The sequence below is a fragment of the Meriones unguiculatus genome, chromosome 9 (assembly GCF_030254825.1).
Source record: "Meriones unguiculatus strain TT.TT164.6M chromosome 9, Bangor_MerUng_6.1, whole genome shotgun sequence".
Taxonomy (NCBI): Eukaryota; Metazoa; Chordata; class Mammalia; order Rodentia; family Muridae; genus Meriones; species Meriones unguiculatus.
In genome coordinates, this window is record NC_083357.1 from 96,561,255 (window position 1) to 96,583,876 (window position 22,622).

At 41.5% G+C, this 22,622-nt stretch overlaps 1 protein-coding gene across 5 annotated transcripts in view; it reads right to left on the reverse strand.

The window, feature by feature from the left end:
• The window catches only part of Klf12 (KLF transcription factor 12), a 605,156-nt gene that overhangs the window by 243,965 nt on the left and 338,569 nt on the right, over window positions 1-22,622 (reverse strand). For all 5 annotated transcript variants that reach the window (XM_060391529.1, XM_060391528.1, XM_060391527.1 and 2 more), the window contains one exon: window positions 15,914-16,003. In XM_060391529.1, coding sequence (XP_060247512.1) covers window positions 15,914-16,003 — 90 coding nt within the window. The remainder of the gene's footprint in view (window positions 1-15,913; window positions 16,004-22,622) is intronic.

Sequence of the window (22,622 nt, forward strand, 5' to 3'; positions counted from 1 at the left end):
AGATCAAAGACCTCAACATAAAACTGGACACATTAAATATAATTTAAGCAAAAGTGGGGAAAAGCCTTGATCTTATTGGCACAGAAAACAACTTCCTGAACAGAACACCAACAGCACAGGTTATAAAATCAACAATCAGTAAATGGGATCTCATGAAACTGAAAAGCTTCTGCAAAGCAAAGGACAAGGTTATCAGAACAAAATGACAGCCTACAGAATGGGAAAGGATCTTCCCCAACCCTTTATCTGACAGAGGGCTAATATCTAAAATATATAAAGAACTCAAGAAATTAAACACCAACAAACTAAATAATCCAATTTAAAATGGGATACAGAGCTAAATAGAAAATTTTCAACAAAAGAATATCAAATGGCAGAGAAACACTTAAATGTTCAAAGTCCTTAGTCTTCAGGGAAATGCAAATCAAAATTATTCTGAGAGTCCATCTTACACCCATCAGAATGGCTAAGATCAAAAACTCAAGTGAGAACACATGCTGAAGAGGATGTAAAGAAAGGGGAACCCTCCTCCATTGCTAGTGGGAGTGCAAACTTGTACAAACCACCTTGGAAATCAATCAGGTGCTTTCTTAGAAAATTGAGAATAGTGCTTCTTCAAGATCCAGCTATTCCACTCGTAGGCATATATCCAAAAGATGTTCTACCATACAACAAAAATATTTGCTCAACTATGTTGATAGCAGTTTTATTAGTAATAAGCCAGGATCTGGAAATAACTTAGATGTCCTTCTTCAGAAAAATGGATAAAGAAATTGTGGGTACATTTATATAATAGAATACTACTCAGCTATCAAAAACAAAGAAATCATGAAATTTGCATACAAATGGATGGAACTAGAAAAGATCATCCTGAGTGAGGTAACTCAGAAGTAGAAAGACACCCATGGCATATACTCACTTATAAGCAGATATTAGCCATATTATATAGGACTAAGAACTTTTCAACACTAAAGATAACTTAAGTATTTCCATTAAATTAATCTGCAAACAATATGATGTCAACAGGTATTTCTCAGGAAATACAATAACGGGAATATTTCTTCAAAGTCTAAAAACATTATTTTGTGATTCTCTCACTGTGGGATTTTCTAGGATCTGGTAAACAATGGTTTAGTAACCTAGGACACAGCTGGTTCTGACAAGGGTATTATGTGACCCTGAAGTAACATGGCCATTGCTAATGACAGGTGCTATCACAATTACAACATGATTACAGAAGACTAAGGGCATTGGGTAAGATTTTAAACATGGCCAAGCAAACAGAATCAAGGACACATCATGTCCTTCGTTCACCTCCCAATATTCTTACTGAGAAGTTAATACAAAGATGGCCCTTGGGAAAATCACAGAGCTTTCAAGTCAGACCCATGCCTAATAATATGTCCCACTTCTGAGGGTTGGTTAATAAATTAAACTGAAACCAAGCTAAGAAGAGTTAATGAACAGAAGACAGAACTGAGCTCATTTAACTGTTCAATTGCTGGGTGGTGACTATTCACTGACAGCACAGGGAAGAAGGCCATCAATGGAAATGCTTTGTGGAAGAGGCTGTTTGTGTTGGAACTTGCCATCTAAAAGACAGCAATAAAAGAACTGAGAATAGACAGGACCTGCAGGTTGAAACAATACACAGCATCTGTCATAATTCAGTATATGAACTCTTTAGACATTCAAACTCCCTTTCATCCTATAAACTTTGTGAGCTAGGTAATACTCTAAGCCCCATTTTACAGTAGAAGAAAATGAGGCTGAAGGATTAGGTAGCTTGCTCAGGACATACATATGGCCTGACTTTCTCCTCATTAGCAAACTTCTAGGGTTGTAACCTGACACAATTTTCAGAAAAGTGAAGACATATGAGTATAAATATATTGCCTACATATCCCTACATTCACTTTATAAACAACAGATCCCATCTTGACCACTTTAAGTCAAGAGGGATATTTTCATGTATGTTTGGATATGTCTCTCTCTCTCTCTCTCTCTCTCTCTCTCTCTCTCTCTCTCTCTCTGTTTCTCTGTGTCTCTGTCTGTTTATCTCTCTCTTTCTCTCTCTGTGTGTTCCAAAAGTCTCTTGATATTTCAGAGAACAAGACAAATACTCTACAGCCAGGAATAGCATGACCTCCCTCCCTGGAACGGCTTTTTAAAATAGTGCCCTGTGCTAAGTATTACGTATATGAATTTCATTTGTTCCAGTTAGACACTGCATATGAAACACATTAATGTAATGTGTTTATGAATATGATCATGAATATAAATATACTCAACAGTAATACCACAAAGAAAATCTGGCCACAATCTCCACTTCCATCTGCTTCTGAGACAGCAATGTAAAAATCTGTGGCCACCATTGAAAATAAAATTTATAGAGTAAATGAAATTTGAAACTCTGTGTCTGTGTTATGACTGATATGATAATAGACATTAAGGATCTTCATTTTTAACAGATGCCGTGTTACCCATGGGTATATGATCCGGTACATAGGCAGCCCATATCACCAGGTACCTAAACTGCCAAGAACAAATACATGGCTCACTGCAAACATTCATCTTAAGGTCTCCACTTCATCCTCAGCCAACAGAAAGGCAGCATAAGGCATCATAAAGGAGCCTAACACTAGTCTTTTATATATGTTGACAACAAAATTTGATCCATTATCCTAGAGGCTTTAACTGTCACTTTGTTATAACTGATTTGGCCAATGGAGCTAGGTACTTAAATCCATAGTTTGATTAATTCCTTTCAATTAAAAAAATTATTTCAGTTTTTTTAAAAGAGCTTAATAAAAACGATATGTTCTCTGAAATTTAAAAACCAAACAGATGAACACCATCAAGCTTCCTTTTAGTTGAGCATTAATTCCTTTATGTACAACTAAGGCATGAGCTACATTGGCTAAATGATTATTCAGGGTCTGAGCAGTCTGCCCAGTATGACTCATGGCTAATGCCCTGGTGGTAGCTCCAACAGCCGTCAATGAGATGGTAGTAACAATGGTGGCTGTAGTTCCAAGATCCCTTTTCTGTCCGAAGAGAGTCATAGCGTGAGGGGCATCAAAGGGCATAGGCACCCAGTGAGGCATGCGAGTAACCAGGGCATACCTAACTTTACTAGCATTCCAGCATTGGGCAAAAAAGCAAGTATCATTACCACAATTACTTGGCTCTATCTGGCTAATAATGAATAAAAATGGGGGATATAGACAAACAGGTGTGGGCTTATAGGAAATATTATGAGAAGCCTTAACCCCTCGTTGGAACATCCTGCGTCAGTTCTAGAACTAGCAGTGGTGGTGTCCGAGGTCTGAGTAGGTTCAGGAGATCATTGCCCCCAGGGGCGAGACGTGCTCCATGCCAATTGACTAACTCCATGTTTTCCTCCAATTTTGAAAGTCATTTAAGGTTCTTAAATTATTTTTTTCCCTTTTTTCTTAAATTTTTCATCAATTACACTTTATTCATTCTGCATCCCCCCATAAGCCCCTCCCTCCTCCCATCCCAATCCCACCCTCCCTCCTCCCTCTGCTTGCATGCCACTCCCCAAATCCACTAATAGGGGAGGTTCTCCTCTCCTTTCTGATCTTAGTCTGTCAGTTCACATCAAAAGTGGCTGTATTGTCCTCTACTGTGGCCTGGTAAGGCTGCTCCCCCCCCCCCCCCAGATACCCTATGGCAAATCGCTCAACCTGGCTGTCAATGAAAGTATGCTGGACTTTGTGTCACTAGCATACAACATGAGAATTTTTCCTGTGCTGCAAATCTGTCTAAACAATTGTCGAGCTATATTTTAGGTAATTGGACTGGAGAATTCGATACTACGATGGAGCAGCTGAGAGTGGCCATTGTCACAGTAAATTCTACCGGAGTGGACGCAGGACTAGCCACAGGATTATCAACATGGATTGCTGCAGCCATGAATCATCTGAAGGAATGGGCGGGCATGGGAGTGTTAGCAGGCCTTCTGGTGTTGGTCTCCTTGGTTTGCCTGTGGTATATATGCAAGATTAGAGTCTCACAACAGTGTGATGCAGCCATGATCATTCAGGCCTTTACAGCCATTGAAGCAGGACATTCTCCCCAAGCATGGTTGGATACCATAAAAAGCTAAAATGATACGCTCAGGATGCGAGGCTAAGCACTGCACTCAGGGTCAGCCGCTTTGGACCCAGAGAAGAGCATGTCTGATTGCATGCGGGTTGATGCCCCAGGTCCCGCCTCTGAGAAAAAGGTATCGGACGGTCTGATGCTCTTTGGGTGGATGACACCTAAATGAACATCTGTACAAAGTCCCAATTTATTTCTAATATCAGAGATCAGACCTCTACTCTTGCCTGATGCGTCTAAAACAAAAAGGGGGAACTGTAGAGAGCTGTGGAATGCTATGCCTTAAAGATGGAGCTGGTTTCTGCCTTCCACCTTCCCGATGGTGAGTGCTCTCTGTCACGAACAACTCCACATTTGGCTAAGGCCGAGGATCTGGCTTGCTTCCATGTATGTGGACCTATCTGCATTGCCCCCGTGGCACGCCTGGGTTGGCTACCCAGAGGCTATTTAAGCTGTGGGCTGGCTTTCCCCGGGGTCCGAGGATTGTTCAATGTTCCTGAATAAACTGCATTGAAAAAAAAAAAAAGAATTCTAAAAAAAAAACCAAAAAAACAAAAAAACCAAACAGATGACCTTCTTTAAATGGACATAGGCTCTAAGAGTGAATGAACTATCTCAGTCATTAACTTCACAGATTCACTGAAAAAGAACATTAGTCATAACACAAACATGGCGATGAAATTTAGGGTGGAGAGTTCACAAGTAAAAATTAAGCATGATGACCATGAATCATCTGGGCTCTATATCCTCTGACAACTGAAAAGAAGTCTTCACACACACACACACACACACACACACACACACACAGAGCGAGAGAGAGAGAGAGAGAGAGAGAGAGAGAGAGAGAATGTAAAATTTTTCTTAAAAAAACAAACAAACCCTGGAAACAGTTGTTAAAAAACAGTGATTCCAAAGCAGGTCATAGTCACAGCAGACTACATGCAATGTCTTGACCTCTTTAAGTTAAGCTGCATTTATTGGACCAAACTAAACTAAAAAATTTTATGTAATCTGCTTTAGATAGTTCCCAAACACTAAAACAATATTGAAGTGATTTTATATCCAACCAATGTGATAATTAGTTACAATAACCTGAACAATCGAGCTACAAAGACAGATAGCTTATACTAAGGAAGGTTTCAACATCTAGGACAGGGACACGCCCCTCCTCCACTCTGTCCTCATTACTGGTGTTCTGATCTTAGACACAGTTATCTCTGCAATACTGTTTATGGAGAGAGATGTTATCAACTTGAGGCACTGTGGGTTTTAGCAATTCAAGACTATTATGCTCAGCTCCTGAGCTGAGCTCCTTCATCCTGCAGGTCTCCGTTCAATCTCTGCTCACATTCTTGGATAAGACACAGGCACCTGTTTTATTGTTACTTAATGTGTAGCTGCTCTAACTTTTTCTACCTCAAAACTTTTCCTTTTCTAGAAAAAAATATTATTAAAGTATTATGTTTGGGGAAGAGTATAGTCTAAACTAATAACAGTTTTAATTTCAAGATAATATGAACCCACCTTTTATTTTTCTTCTGGTTTTTGTTTTGTTTTTAAATTTTAAAAACACCTAATTTTGATGGAGAATGTAAAACGCACCTTCTGGATCATATTGAGACGCAAGTTTACAATATCGGAAATGAGTCGACTCACTTCTTCTCATCTTGCAAAAATGAACATCTACCCACAAACACCTGCTCTGAATGTCTCGCCCCTTCCGTGATCCCCAAAGTATCACTTATCTTAATTGCCTTTTCCTTCTGAATTATCCATGCCTGTATATCTGAATATTTTCTATGAATAGACTGTTGCTAGGTCTCATCTCCTATCAGACAATCTACTCTAATCAGTATGTGGAAAAATTCACCGTTTCTGATTTGATATAAACATGAATGTCTTCAGGTAATGTCTGCCATTTCACTGTTTCCTACCTTTCTGATCCATTCCCTGGGTGTTCTTGTTGTCGCTGTTTCGCTTTCTTTCTTTTAGAGACAGTGCATAGTCTTTCAGTATTTCTAGCTCATGTTCATTATTGTTTTACTGTGTTACTTTTCTTATCACTGTGAGCAGATCCCTAAGAAAATGCAGGTCGTGAAAGGAAGGGCACACTCGGCTCACGGGTCTGAAAGTGTAAACTCCATCATGGCAGCCAGGATGCGGCAGAGAAGGCAGGGAAGAATTCACGGCACTGAGAGTGTATGGCTTGGACTCCCCAACTCTCAGTGGACCAGGAAACAGCATAGTAAATGAGGGAGATTTTCCCTTTAAATTCTGTCAGGGCCTCCACTGGAGGGTGGCACCCACATAAAGGGGGTATTTCCCTTCCTCTTCTACCTTCCTGGAAACTCCCCCTGGTTTCCACTGAGGTGTGTCAAAATAAATCCTAATCCGGTGACACTGACAATGGTGATTAGCTGTCACACTATCCGCTATCCGACTGTTAAATTTTGTGTGCGCACAGCAGCTGGATTTACAATACACGCTTTTCTTTCTCACGCTTCTACTTCAAATGCCCTACGCTTTTCATGCAGTGGGAGAAACCTACAGCTGTGTATCGTATCCAATCCTTCCTCTCTATGATGTCATTTATGCATCCCATGCCACAGGGCCTCATTATCATACTCATTTAAATGGGTCAAATATAAGAATTTTCTTTTTAATTTCTTAAAAGTTGTAGAGGTAGATGTACGTGCACAGTGCACGTAGCATCCAGATGAGGACTCCGGATCCCCTGGAACGGGACTTACAAAAAGGGTGCTGGGAGCTTGGGATTTCTGGAAGAACTCTTAAGGCTCTTAACTGCTGAACAGCCTCAAATGACCTCCCATGCCTCAAAAGATTTTGAAACGTTTGTTTTTAACTTAGCCAAACTTACCATTGCAGGAGGACACTTCCCTGTCTAGATTCAAATATTTTATTTATTTATTTAAATTTATTACAATTTATTCACTTTGTATCCCAGCTGTAGCTCCGTCCCTCATTCCCTCCCAACCCCACCCTTTCTCTCTCATCTCCTCCCATGCCCCTCTCCAAGTCCACTGAAAAAGGAGGTCCTCTTCCCCTTCCATCTGACCCTAGCCTATCAGGTCTCATCAGGACTGGTTGCATTGTCTTCCTCTGTGGCCTGGTGAGGCTGCTGCCTCCTGAGGGAGAGGTGATCAAAGAGCCAGCCACTGAGTTCCTGGCAGAGCCAGTCCCTGTTCCCCTCACTAAGAACACCACTTGGACATTGCGCTGTCATGGGCTACATCTGTGCAGGGGTTCTAGGTTATCTCCATGCATGGACCTTCGTTGGAGGATCAGTCTCAGAAAAGACCCCTGGGCCCAGATTTTTTGGTTCTGTTGCTCTCCTTGTGGCACCCCTGTCCCCTCAAGGTCTTCTGTCTCCCCCTTCTTTCATAAGATTTCCTGCACTCTGCCCAAAGTTTGGCTATGAGTCTCAGCATCTGCCTTGATACACTGCTGGAAGTCTTTCAGAGGCCCTCTGTTGTGGCTTCTGTCCTTTTCCTGTTTTCTCCCTCTTTCAATGTCTATCCTGTTTGCCTTTCTGAATGAGGATTCATCATCTTACCAGGGTCCTCCTTCTTGCTTAGCTTCTTTAGGTGTACAGATTTTAGTATGTTTTTCCTATATTACATGGCTAACATCCACTTATAAGTGAGTATATACCATGTTTGTCTTTCTGCTTCTGGGATACCTCACGCAGGATGATCTTTTCTAGATCCCACCATTTGCCTGCAAATTTCACGATTTCCTTGTTTTTAATTGCTGAGTAGTATTCCATTGTGTAAAGTACCACAATATCTGCATCCATTCCTCAGTAGGGACATCTGGGTTGTTTCCAGATTCTGGTTATTAGAAATAATGATTTTTTTAAAAAGAAGCCAAAACCATATAATGGAAAAAAGATAGCATCTTCAACAAATGGTGCTTGTCTAACTGGATGTCCACATGCAGAAAAACGAAATAGACCCATATTTATCATCCTGCACAAAACTAAAGTCCAAGTGGATCAAAGACCTCAACATAAAACCAGACACACTAAATCTGTTAGAAGAAAACATGGAGAAGAGCCTTGATCTCATTGGCACAGGAAACAACCTCCTGAACAAAATTCCAACTGCATAGACTCTAAGATCAACATTCAATAAGTGGGACCGCATAAAACTGAAAAGCTTCTGTAAAGCAAAGGACACTGTCGTCAGAACAAAATGACAGCCTAAAGACTGGGAAAGGATTTTCACCAATCCTATATCTGACAGAAGGCTAACAGCCAGGATATATAAAGAACTCAGGAAGTTAAACAGCAATAAATCAAGTAATCCAATTAAAAAATGGGGTACAGAGCTAAACAGAGAATTCTCAATAAAGGAATATCAAATGGCAGATGACTATTTAAAGAAATGCTCAATGTCCTTAGTTATCAGGGAAATGCAAATCAAAACTACTCTGAGATTTCACCTTACACCCATCAAAATAGCTAAGATCAAAAACTCAAGTGACAACACATGCTGGAGAGGTTGTGGAGAAAGGGGAACCCTCCTCCATTGCTGGTGGGAATGTAAACTTGTACAACCGCTTTGGAAATCAATCTGGCGCTTTCTCAGACAATTAGGAATAGTGCTACCTCAAGACCCAGCTATACCAATTCTAGGCATATATCCTATGCTCAAGTATACAACAAGGACATTTGCTCAGCCAAATTTCTTTTATTTGAAATTATTTGCAAATGTGTATGTGAGTAGGTAGGTTTGGGCACATGAGTGCTGCAGTGCCCATGGGGGCCAGGAGAAGGCATCAGATCCTGGGGTGGAGTTACAGGCAGTCATGAGCAGCTCCACTTACTGGAAACCACAAGTCAGTTGTCTACAATAGCCATAGGCACTGAGAATCACGGAGCCTCTCTCAGGCACCTGAAATTCTCTTCTAACATCCCTTTCCTTCTGCCTGAAGAAGTTTCCATTCTACTTGGTTCTGTGCAGTTTGATTTTTATTTCTTCGTATGAATTTGGTATGTTTTCCCCCTTTGCCTGCTTCTTTGTTATTTCTCTAAGTTTTGTTTCATTATGGTTGTGGAAGAATTTCACTTCAAACTAGCCGTGCCTCGGGAACTCCCTTCTTGCACTGCTTACTCTCCTGTGGCACTTCCTTTTGCCAACATGTGCCCCATGCTCACCCTTCCTCTGCCCGCTGTTAAGACATTCTCTTATTTGCAGCAATTGGATATTGTGCTTGCTGTGATTCCCACTGGTCGGGGTTCTCTTAACTTCTCGAGATTTTTAAAAAATAATTTATTTAATATCATTTTATGTGCATATAGTGTGAAGATGTCAGATCCCTTAGAATTGCCATTACAGACAGTTGTGAGCTGCCATGTGGGTGCTGGGAATTGACCCTGGGTCCTTTGGAAGAGCAGACAGTGCTCTTAATCACTGAGCCATCTTTTCGAGATTAGTGAATTTCTAGTTTCCACTGTATTTGAACAGTGGTTGGGGGAGTTCTGTTTGTTTGCCAACTCCCTGAAAGCACGGGTGCACCTTTGTTAGACAACTCCATGTTATTCTGCAAGTAAGGCTGCTCTTCATGCTTTAGTCCTCTCTGAGCTTCACTTTAGACGGTTTCTTTAGCTATGTGTTTATAGCCAACACTCTGCAGTATAGTATGTTTAAAAATTCAAATCTTTTCATTTCCAGTAATTTTAATTAGTTTTTATAGCTTTTTTTTTCCTTAAAATTTCTTTCAAATCCTTCAGCCTATTTATGAGATGATAGAGATGTTTTAAATCCTGGACTGTTAAGGTCACTGCTGTCATTTTTAGATACATCTCGACCCACGTGTGCATTTGGTGTATGTATCTGGATTTCCTCCTTCTCTGAACGTGTACCAAGTTTGGCTGGGGGCCAGACATTGTCCTGTTCAGTTTACTTAGTGTACAGTTTAGTGACTTCGTCTGGGGTGTTTGTTTGTTTGTTTGTTTGTTTGTTTTTCTGGAACAGGGCTGAACCCCACACCCTTTTGATCTTTTCCATGGCTGATTTCAGACTGGTCACAGCAAACACACGTCTCGTGGTTCTGGGACTAACTAGTCTGAAATCCAACATTAAGGCGGGACTTCTCTGGGCTGTCCTAGAACCCATGTTTGTAGATGGGCTTGCCATTTCGGTTTGTGTAGACCTTGTGCTCCGAGCATCATTTGGCTTCTGGCCTTTTCAATGGTAGATTTGTGCCCTCCTTCTTTGGCAGAAAGCTAATTACCCAGCCAAAGGCTTTGGTGACCTCTATGAAGGCCCAGTACACTCTTACACCGTTCCCCTCAACACAGCTATCACTGCTTCTCCCGATTCCATTCTCTGCTTAACGTGGAGACACCGCAGGCCCTGCTGGGTAATTCTCCCTGCTTCCCAGCTCTAATGCTACATCCAGGTCACAGGGAGGTGACAGCACAGCTCCTCTGTTTTTGCTCTTATCCTGAGGGTCACTGCCTCCTGCACAATAGGTGAAAAACAGGACCTCTGCGGTGTTTGGCTTTCCAGGTGTTTGTGTGGGGAAGTCAGTTCCCACAGCAGTTAATCCTTCCAGGTCAGAAGAAAATTCCTCCACGGCTTAAGTAGGATATTTCATAAACTGTATCAGCGGGCAAACATATCCAGACAGAGAGAAATTACTTGCTTCGCAGTACAAATATGTCTACTGCTACTGCAAGGGCAAGAGGGCTGGATCCCAGTCTGGCACAAGCTCAAAATTCTGGGAAGGTTAATTTGCTTGTACTGGAAACCCTGAAATTCCTCAAAGCACGCGATTTCTTTAAGAAATATTCCCTTCTCTAATGCACTGGCCCTATAAAAATGCAAATGTCTCTCCGACAGAATCACGTGTTCCGTTCCCCTCATTAACGGGTGTGCAGCTGGTCATCTCTGGGAACCTTGAGCCATTGCAGCGTAAAGGGAGGGCGGGGGCCCAGGACTGTGGCCGACAAAGGAATAAAGTTGAAGGAGAAAGACCCCAGCAAAAGAGAAGGAGGAGGAAACAGAATTACCAACTTCCTCCGGTGCCTGGGGCAGGCCCTGTGGGAGACGATTTGTGTTCCAGTTATATTTCCCTTGGGTGCTATCTTTAATTACTATCACAGCTCATTGATTTTCAATTCTTTCTATTAATACATTTATTGGCCATTCTGACATTATTAAATTCAGACCAACTCTGCATTTTTAGTAGAGGATATCTTGTCTCAAAAAACATGAATTCTGGAAACGTAAAAAAAAAAAAGACTTTGCATATTACCAAGATCACGGCATCTGGCTGTACTTTGAAGCCGTGGTACTAATACACCAAGATTTCACTACAGATCAAAAGATCTCCGCTGTGGGTCATCAGAGACTATGAAATGATAGGCAAATTCATACCTCTAAGATGATTCTACTAATTTGCTATCAATGCCAGGCCCTGTTCCACAGTGGGAGGGGAAATAATGAGGCCCCGCTAAAGGGCAGCACGAGTGGCATTTTTAATAAACGCCTCATCTTCACTTCTGACAACGTCATTAAGGTAACCATCTCTAACCAAGCCTCCACACACAGACGCACACTAAAGATTTAATGTAAAATTAAACAACGACATTACCCAAGGAAAGAAGTGGGCCTTGGTGTTGGCTTTTTGTTCCCTAGCGCTGCTGAATCGTGATGGGAGCGCCTGCCTTGAACAAACATTCCATAGCAAGACTCCAGGTTCGGCTACGCCACTTGTGTCTGTCTGTCTTTAGGAAGCGTTAAGAATTGAGGTCTCTTTCAAAACAGCACCGGTCTCAAAACCGTCTCCCTTGTGCCGTGGTGGCAAACAGGCTCTCGCTTACAATAAACAGCATCTGAAAGAATCACTGTTTATCGAACTCTGCCTATTCATGAGCTCCTGGGCTGAGATGATGAAGAATAATGAGGACCATAAAGCAAGAGGTCTCCTCCATTATGGCTGCTGCGCAGTGCTCATCAGGTCTTTGTGATACAGAAGTGCCCTCAGCCCTGGGCTATGAGTGTCCTGCAGAATGTTGTGCTCTTGCAAGCTGTCTCAAAGGAAATCAGCAAGCCTCCGCTGTCCCTTTCTCCCCTTGTCTAGAATATACATGCTCATCAGGACCTCTGCTCTGTGGTGCGGGCCTGCCATCCTAGCTACTCTGAAGGCTGAAAGGTCAAGATCTACCTGAGTTACAGAGTGAGTTCAAGGCCATGAGGGTGAAGGGCAGGAGGAGGCCTACAATTTGAGATTTCCCTTATAGGTATTTGTTTAATTGCAGAGTCCCTTAGATGATGAAATCTTTACTAAAAGCAAAACCGAATGTCAGGAAAACTGAGCAACTATACAGGATAACAATAGGGAGAATTGTCTCTCAGCCACCCACTGCAGGCAGACAGGTTACACCACTCCCCTGCTAAGGACCACGGGGCTGGGAAAGACTCGGCATGCTGGACAGACCTGGTTCTGGATGCAGTAGGCACCTGATCTCACACAGTGCTCACTTGAACTTCTTTGCGTTTTTTGCTTCCACGCACAAGTAGCTTTGGAGTATGACAGTTAAATCTACTGTCAGAAATGCTCTCCCTCACCCCTTGACCTTCTCAGATCACAAGATATCAGAGGAAGCCTGGGAAGTGGGATCGCCCCCGAGAACACCCCCTTTGCACTGATGAGGACAGAGAAGTCCAGAGATGAGAAGGAGCCACTTAATGTCACTCAAGCCAATAAACTGCGGGGCCAGGAATAAGGTCGTATTTTATGTCTTTGAGGCAGCCCCTTTCTCTGCATTCAGCCTCCTCTCTAGTATGATAGTTCTAGAACTCTCTTCCTGCTGTCCTCCTTTGCTTAATAACACGTCAGAACATCCAAAGGCTGGCAGCATTTGGGAAGCTCCTATAACAGCAGGGTATGTGCGCCAGAGGTCACGGACAACGTTTCTCCCTCATTCCTTGCTGTGCCCCTGAAGTTTATCATAAGTGTGCGTTCCCTGGCTGCCGTCCGCTCAGCAGCATGTCCTGTCTTAGGACAAGCTTGAAGGAAACTGAAGTCACAGGACAATACACTAATCTTCAACACCACTGAAAGCAGGAGCCTTGGAACTCTGAACAGACAGAGCCGGTGCCGATATATGGCTATTCCTATTCAGTTCCTGTGGCTACAAGACAAAGACCTCCGCCCCTCTGTGGGAATATGAGCGTGCAATATCTGTGTGCATGTTCACGGTTTCCATGTGAGGAAGACAAATCAAGCCAATGATCAGCTGATTAGATTTGATCTGAGCATCTTAGCAGCCACGTGGCTGCTACAGATTTGATGAAGGCATCAACCCTAGGCTTCTTTATCCATTGTTAGCACACAGACAGGTTCCCTCAGCATTTGTTCTCTGTACCTAGTGCATGTTCTTCAAGACCCCGTAACTGCATGTGCGGGCATTCACTTAAATTTCTCTAACATATTTATATTTTGTGACAAATTAAAATTAAATCAACTTTTATGTGAAATAAGGGTTTAAAGATCTTCAAAATTTTTACTCTCTCTAAAAATAAGTCTGAGAGGCAGAAATCACATGGTATATGTACAATGCATCCTATGACTTCTTGTGAAAAATCCAGTAAAGTAGCCTAAAATGAAAATCACTAAAATCATGTCAGTAAACATGATTCTACCAGTTAAAGAGCCTAGAAATACATACAAAGCTGAAGAAAAAAATAAAGATTCTATTTCCTTCTACCACTTCCAAGCTAAATTGGGGTTAGAGTATCAACATTCAGTGCCACTCACAAAAACGAAAGTTGATTTTAATGAACATGAGTTAATTAATAATTAGGAACCCACAATTATTTCCTGTCCACATCTAAGGACAAACTTTCTATAAATCATGTGATGTACAATTCCTATTCACTATAAAACTCTGTGGACATTGGCTTTTATTCCCTGAACACCCTGAGTCTTTCATGCAAACCTTACTTTGAAAAAGAAAAATGACCAAAAAGTAGAAAGAGTTCCTTGGATATTGTTGCAGATTATCAGGCTGGTGACAATGACCTCTAGTTTTGACCCCTGGTCCACATCATAGCTTATGAGTTTCTGTAGTTTTTCTCTTGCTCTAACATGTATGGTTTTAATAGATTTATTGTTGTTCGTGTTAAAGAAAGTACAACGAAATAAAGAGAATGCTGAAAAAGACAGAATGCCTTTTTCCCTTTTCTCCCCCAACAGCATGAAATGCTCTCTTACCTATATTGTAGTGTGAAGAGATCACACAGAGATTCATTTTACTAAGCTCATGACAAGAGTTTAGATTTTATGAAATGAACTAAGACAGGATGCTTAAAAAAATAGCACAAATCCTTCCTGTTGTTAGGTTAATTAATCAAAGTTAATGCCAACTACATGGTTTGGAAGATCAGGAAGGTCAACCTAGTGAGCCTGACTGAAAGCTACAGATGAACACGTAACTCTTCCAGAAAACCTCATCTGTGAACAGATAACACCCGTCCTGTGAATTCCTTTTCTTTCATGATGTTCTACTCTCTCAGCATTGAGCAGTCCTTCTTCCAACACAGAGCTTCAGGATTGTTACTGATGGGCATTCTCTACCCATTTCATTTCAGGGTTACAAAACTCAACGCCAGACATAAAGATGAAGTAAGATCAAAACTCAACGCCAGACATAAAGATGAAGTAAGATCCCTGGCCAGGATAGAAACCAGTTCCAAACAGAGGCTTGCACTGTGTTTGAAGGAGAAAAGATCATGAGATGCAGCACATGGGCTCATAATGTAGAGGAAGGTGGAAGTTACTGAAGGAAACCTAAGGGCTACTATAGGTCCATAAGCTCAGCGGCCTAAGAGAGGCCCCAGACAGACATAACCACTCTGATTTTTATCCTATATTCATGAGATGCAATATACATTTAAATTTTCTTTGTATTCTTCAAGTACTAATTACTTGAATTACTATTTACTAAAGTTTAGTTTTGGTTTCTTTTATTAATGCATATACTAGTAAGGCAGAAATGATGAATTTAGTTACTTGTCAGCTTTTTGTGCTGCCTAAGTGGTGGCACTGTCATAAGGTGTGTGGACAGTGTGCACTCAGGGATGAAGCAATTTCTCCTTTAAATGTCATGGCGAGACACCACTGTAATCAGTTATACTGGCTTTATGTTTTTGATTATCAAAGCTTTAAATGCTATCAATGACAAAAGAGCCTACATATTCTCATATGAAATCTGTGTTCCCAGAGACTGTATCTGTAAATTAATTCATGAGTCTAGTCATGTATTGCTAAATAATTTTCCTTTTGCTTTTGGGTGCTTTTCACATTACCTGTCCCAATTTCATCAGCCTCCTAGAACTGGTAGAATTATAAAAACAGGGAGGAGGTCTGGATACAAATAATAATAATAAATAATCCATTTAACCAACAATAATGTTCCCATGCCTGTTCTCTGTCATTTCCTAATTTACAGCTTCATGTTGAAGGGTTATATTCCCAGCTTATTTCAAACACTTTCTTTTTGCTTTGCTTTCAGTAGGTTTTCATGTACTAACTTTAACTCAGCCATCGGGGTCTCATAAGGTCAGCACCCAGCCTCAGCATGTTACCCACTCCGGAAGGGAGATGCTGCTGTTCAACATCGCAAGTGCGTGAAAATGGACCACAGGCACACACAGGTGATTCCTTAGGCAGCAGACCAAAGTGACGACACTGCTCTGAAGTGAGCAGACAGTCATGAGAAGGAGCAGGGCGTCTGCGAAGATTTGCTTACCCCTTGTTCAGATTCCAAAAGCTCTGTTTTGACTCTGACTGCCGGCATCCCATCAAGCATTAGCATTCTGTTCTCAAGAGTGTTGAGATTCTGAGAATAGAAAAAAGGGTAAGAGTCAGTTCCGAAGCACCAGAAGAGGACACCACTGTGTACTCTTCTCTCATTGCCATCCTTTCAGTACTGCTAACCTAATTCTTAAAGAATGGAGCATAATTAAGTGAGAATATCAGCATAACCAATTACCCCCCTCTCTGAACTTTCACTTGAAATAATGACTAGGACGTTGACCGAATCAATGTGACTCTCTGACCTCTGGGTTGGAGGTCAGGCTATAATAAACTGCAGTGTGGAAACATTACATTAATTTATACGGGGCTGGAAAATTTATCACACCTTCCCAGTAGTGGGAGGAAATAGAAAGCAAGGTTCTTTTTCTTGTCCTTAGCTCTACAGGCTGTATTGTGTACAGATCCATAAATGGAAAAGTCAGATAAAAATAATCCTCACACTCTTGAATCCTGAATAATCTCAAAACAAGGAAATATAATCCTAAATTCTGAGCAGAATCCTAGATTCTGAGCAAATAAAAACTTCTACATATCCGCCCCCAAGCAACTATTTTAAAAACAACCAATGCAAGTTTTAATTTAAAAGTGAATAGCTAAAAGTCATCAATAAAGAACATTTTGTTATAATTCTCGTACACATTTGACTCAGTTTATCAACTCTAAAGGAAAGAGGCTCAACGAATCTCAAGTGTCGATCAGAAGATGAAATCAAGTTTTATTTTTCCAATTCTCTCTGCCTTAGGCATTTTCTGAATCAGCCATCTACAAAGGCACTGAGAAAGCCACAGAGGAGGGGCCCAAACGAGGCTCCTAAAAAGACACATTTCACATATGACAGCTTTAACCTGGCATGGCGACAAAATTTAGAAGCTGACATGACTGAACCTGACGTTTCAGAGTAGTCACTGGGCCCAGTGGCCTTACAGAGGTAACATGACACCGTACCAAGTGGGTATGTACATATTCGTGGGTATACTGAAAGCATTATTCATATTCATGCATAAATGTGTATTACGCACATATAAATATTCATTTCCCCAGGTTTGTATAACTTGTGTCTTATGAGTGAATTTTATCAAATAACGAAACATGTACCATAAAATTTGTTAATCTGCAAATTATGCCAAATCTGTGTGTGCCTATACATATAATAGTTCCTAACTATTTGCCTACAGAGCGACAAAGCTTTGCATGATTTCTAGAGTTTGATGTTTTCACTTTTCAGGCATCTGGTTTGCATGAAAACAGTTCAATAAAATCTCCACTCCAACAAATCCCAGTTAGAGATTTTATTACCCAATTCTACCAACAGGGTGCAGTGAAGGGCTCCCTGCGGCTCAGTTCTTGACCATATTTGAATACTCTAAGAAGGACAACTTAGACAGCCTCTCATGGCAAGTATTTCCTCTGAGAAAGCAACAAGGAGAAAAAGGAAAACGTTCTGAATCCCCTTTTGTTGTAAGGAACAGAGAAAAATATCACATCCCCTAGACTATTACAATTTCCTGTCACACTTTTTTTCCCTCAGAAGTATACACATTTTCTACTTGGGGGGGGGGGGGGCATTTCTAATCCTAACTAATCCAGACAAAAGCAGTTACAGTATTCCCCACTTAGCTTAAAATCCTTTCTCCAAGTGGGTGGGGAGGTGCACACGGAGCACCATTCTCAGAAGGAAACTTATCACTTTGTGGCCTCCAGTTTGGAGTGCTACCCAGCAACTCAGAGGATGCCTTGCTGCAGCTAGCCAGGTCGCCCTCCACCGCTCAGCTTGCCTTCTTCCCTCTGCCATCGCTCTGGGTCTGAGAATCTCCCTTCACAAAGCCTCCCAAGCTTGCTTAGCTGGTAGACAGTGAAGGAGGAGCTTCCTACCCCAGCACAGCCTTGCCCAGATGAGAAGGGAAGAAGACACCTTATAAGGGAAGGCTGGGCCAAGCTGTAGAGCGGAGAGGGAGGACTGCAGGAAAGGAAGGTTTAATGAACTGTTAGAATCTGATTAGTGGCTAATGTCCCTCTTAGTGCTCTGGACCAATTTATAGCTGCTGTCCTCTAACCACTGTCCCCACTAGCTGTGATAAACTCACTCATGAGTTGTTTTTTTTTTTTTAAAAAAAAATGCAAGCTGGCCAGGGTTTTGAAGTTAAAAACTGGTAAGTTGTGAAAACCTGAGTGGGTCCATGGTCCACTTAACACATTTAAATCACTATATTTTCACAGGGTTCTCTTTCTTTCTTTCCGTTGTTGGTCTTAAAATTCTGCAAATAGTCAAGTCAAAATGTACACTTTACTTTCATATGTGTGTGTGTGTGTGTGTGTGTGTGTGTGTGTGTGTGTGTGTGTGTTTTTAATGAAGTCAAGTTTTCCTTGGGAGTAATCCACTTCTATGCTTTTCCAGGACCATGCCCAGCCACAACCATAAAGAGCAATGTTCGCAGCTGCAGAACACAGCCTCCATAGCTAAGCACTTTCAGTCAGGGCAGTAATTGATAATTAGTGCAGACAACATTGCTGCCTTCACAAATGAAACATATTCATCTCTACGCCCAGGATTCTAACCCCACTTCACAGCCTTAAGGAGCTCTGAGACCCAACGTGTTCAACCATCAAGGAGGCATAGGAGAGGTGATACTGTCGGGTAATCAGATAGCATTGAAAATGCTGCCCTTCTAAAATACTGGAAGACCCATTTCACTAGGCATGATCAGACACGTAGGATGTCAGATGACTGTAGATCGTAAACATATAATAGGTCCTGACCATTTGAAGTTGCTGTCAGGCATGTCTTGGTATGATTTCAGTTGAAACATATTTGCTATAGAATCAATAGCTGCACCGATTTCCAAAAGGTAAACAAAATGATGTCACCATCACTCTGGGTGCCCTGGTGCTATTTGTACACTTACGTTGTAATCAACATTTCAACATTATACATTCTTCAGAACTAGAACCGTACTATACATATATGAACATGTACTCATTCACAGTGAATAGAGCTTGTTTCTTATGAGTGAATTTTATCAATTAATGTGAAAAGTAACACAATATTTGTTAGCTGGCTATTATACAAATCCATGTTAATTTAATGAGAGTGCTGCTTTGGCTCTATCTACTTGCCAAGTAAGACTTCTGCCATAGTTCTCTAAGAGACAGCAGTTTTCTTGGTCAGAAGTCATATGAGTACAGGGTGACTGGTCCAAGCATTTCGACATACTCAGAATTGATGTGCAGTAAAAAGGACTGAACTGCAGTGACAGTGACTCAGACATCCATGTAATGGGGGTGACTCCTGGGTCAGCATCTACAACCTGCCCTCCAACCCCACAGTGAAGCCCTTTTCCTCTCCCTCCTCCTGGCTGTGAGTCAACTGGAAGAATAAAGGTCTGGTCAGTCAGGTACTGAGCTGTTTGATTTCTATATTGGATTGCACTTCCTAACCAGAAAGTTCCTACTGGTGTTTGTTTTGTTCTCTGATGGTACAGGATGCATTTGCTTAAGCACACATATCTTCTTCATGATTTCTGTGGATGATGAGACCTCAGTCATGTAGCCATGTCACGTTGAAAATTGATGTCAGGGACTGATAGGTGCTTCGGGATGTACTACCCCAGACTGTTGCCAACACTTTATAGCACATTCTTACAGGTTTCCAAGCCAAGCATGCTAGATGCTCACAGTACCATCCAGTGGGTATCATATCCATCAGGGAAAGCAACAGAGTCAGATTACAAGGAACTTGAGCCTCTGCATAGAACAATAGCTCAGAGAAGGTGACCTCTCCTGTCTTGTCACATTTCTACCACATTACTAAACATAAAGAGTAACAACAGTGTTTGCTTTCTCAGATCCCACCATAGATATGCTGATTCAACTAATAAGTAGATAACAATTGCAAAACCTGTGCCAAAACTCAAGGGAATCCGTGAGGTACTCCCTCTCTTCTGGGTAAATGACTCAGACAGTACTAGCTCAGAATAGTGTGTGAATAGAATTGTTACTCGGGTAATAATTTCAATTGCTATGTAACATAGAACATGGTGGAATGAAACAAGCACTTTGCTCATCATTCTGGTAACAATTGAAACGCCTACTATTTGCACATTTCCTGTGGACCATACTGTGCTAAGACCTGTACATAGGATGCTCATTTAATGCTCACAACAACACAGGGAAATGATGCTACCAGCAACGTTGAGGCATCCAAGAAGCAAAGGAATGAAAGCTCCTGAGGTCTCACAATTGTACAATGGCATCTTGCTACAAACCCAGTGAGTAATCCCAAACTTCTCCTTTCTAAATGACACTTGACTTACCCACTTCCCTGCCTGTTTATACTCCTTATCAATATGTGCAACCTACTCACAAATGTCAAACAAATATGAGCAACTTATTGAAGGTCCAATGAAGGGGGTTTTGAATTCTCAGTCACCCTTCCTCCCAAGGCTCAGTTGCTCAGGCATGTGAAACTTTCGGAGACTGGTGGCATCACTGTTTTACGGAATAATAATATTAAGTCAAACCAGCTTCTCATTTCAAAGCTATTTTACATTTCTTCATGTTAAATTGTTAGAATATATTTTTAGCTGACTGAGAGTATGTCTCTGTCTACAAATGTCTCAACTTCATTTAGCCAGTCAGTCCCATCCTGGTTTCAGCAGCCAGGAGCTCTGTGTAATTTCATCTGCAATGTTTCCTTTTTAAATACATGCTTGGCAGCTTGCTCTTTATTTTCACAATATAGAGTGCATTCCAGTAATAGAGTGATATCATATTACATATCTCATACACAGGACATATGCTCATTCAAATCATATTCCACTTATAATTGCTAAGATTAACATTAAGTGTGTATTTGACTATGCTCCCATATCCTCACTTAGAACTCAGTTTTGTAGAAGACATATTACTGCCCAATCTACCTGAACAGACATAACACAAACATGTTAAGTGGAAACTTTGGCCTTTTAGCTTCTAGCCCAGTTTTTCATATTTCATCCCTTTAAAGCCTGCACTTAGTAATGAACACACACACACACACACACCACAGAGCCAAGGCTGGCCTAGAATTTGCAATTCTCATGCTTTCTCCTCCCATGTTATGGAATTGCAAGGGTACACCAACATGCCTGTCTTATGACTTATATTTTATTTACGGAACTATATTTCACTTACTATGAGCTCTCTCTTAATTTAAAACCCATTGGTGATTTCTATGACTTGTGAGTACAGTACGCTGAAAAAAAAAAAAAAACCTGTCTTCACACTCAAAAGCAAAAATGTTTCCCACACAAATCCCATAAGGAAGTACTCTCCTAAAGAATACCTCAACAACATGTGTGCTGCACAACTACAGCGAGGTCAGCCGGCGGCCTGCTGCAGTCAAGAGCTAAGCCCCCACAAAATACAGTTTACACAAATATTTAGAAGTGTTTCCTATAAGTAACAGTTGCTAAAGCAGCTGTGAAAAACAGAAGCTCTTATTTGAGTTGCAAATGGATGCTTTTTAAGAGGGCAGCCAATACCACTTGGACTGGAATCTTAAATGTGATTGTCAAAGGGCCTCAATGATGCCACAGACCACACAGCATCTTGCAGACCACACTGCAGCTCAATGTTGGTCCCAAAGGTTATAGCACTTAGTGGTGGTAGCTATCTTTGTTTCGACAAGTCTACATACTATGATGTTCTGTTCACACATGACAAAACCACCTCACAGCACATATGTAAGGATGCAGAGCCATCACTAGGACACACCTGGCTGTACACACAAACAAGTGTATGCCTTCTTCCCTTTGGTTCGTCATGCACAAGGTAGTTAAAATGGCATCTGAGCTTCCAAGCAGCACTGCCCATTTCAGCCTTAATACAGACCTTAACAGGAAGGCATTACTGTCATTCATAGGCTGAAGAACACATCTAGGGTGTCAGATTGGGCAGATCTTGTGATAAGATTCAGGTGGGACATCTACTCCTCTCTAATCATCTCACTGCTTTTCTACTTAATTAATAAATCATGGGATACCCATGAGAGGTGAGTCAGGAGCTGGAGGGAAGGAATCAGTAGAGACTAGGAAAATACCTTGGCAAGAGAAGTATCAAGCCACCAGCAACCAGAGTCTAGAGGGGGAGACCAATGCTCCTGCATAGTTATCAATATTTCAGGCAGATGTCCAGAATGTGAGTTCAAGCATCAAGGGTAGCATTCAAGCATCAAATGCCCTTGATATTGGGTAAATAGCGTAGAAAATGGACTGGGTCCTTGAAAGCAGATCAAAGGCAAGATTCACCCAAGGAGCAGGACTGGGAAGGCTACTGCTCAGGGACTAGTCCCAGCAGAATCCAGATAGAGGAGACAGGACGAGGTAAGAATCACAAAGCTACCCGGGTAAAGGAGCCCATGCTCTGAGCCTCTTTCTTGGGTACAAAGGGTACCATCGCAAGAACCCAAACTGCGAATTGCAAGTGTAGGCAAAGGGGACAATGCAGTGGAGACCTCCCATTTATGGGTGATTAGAGAGGGCATTTGCAACACAGCCACAATAATGAGGATGCTACATGTACTTCCTAATTGAAAGCAGTAGCATTTACTGCTCAGCGTGTCCCGCTACTGTTTCATCTGCTTTTTATTTACCACATCATTCATG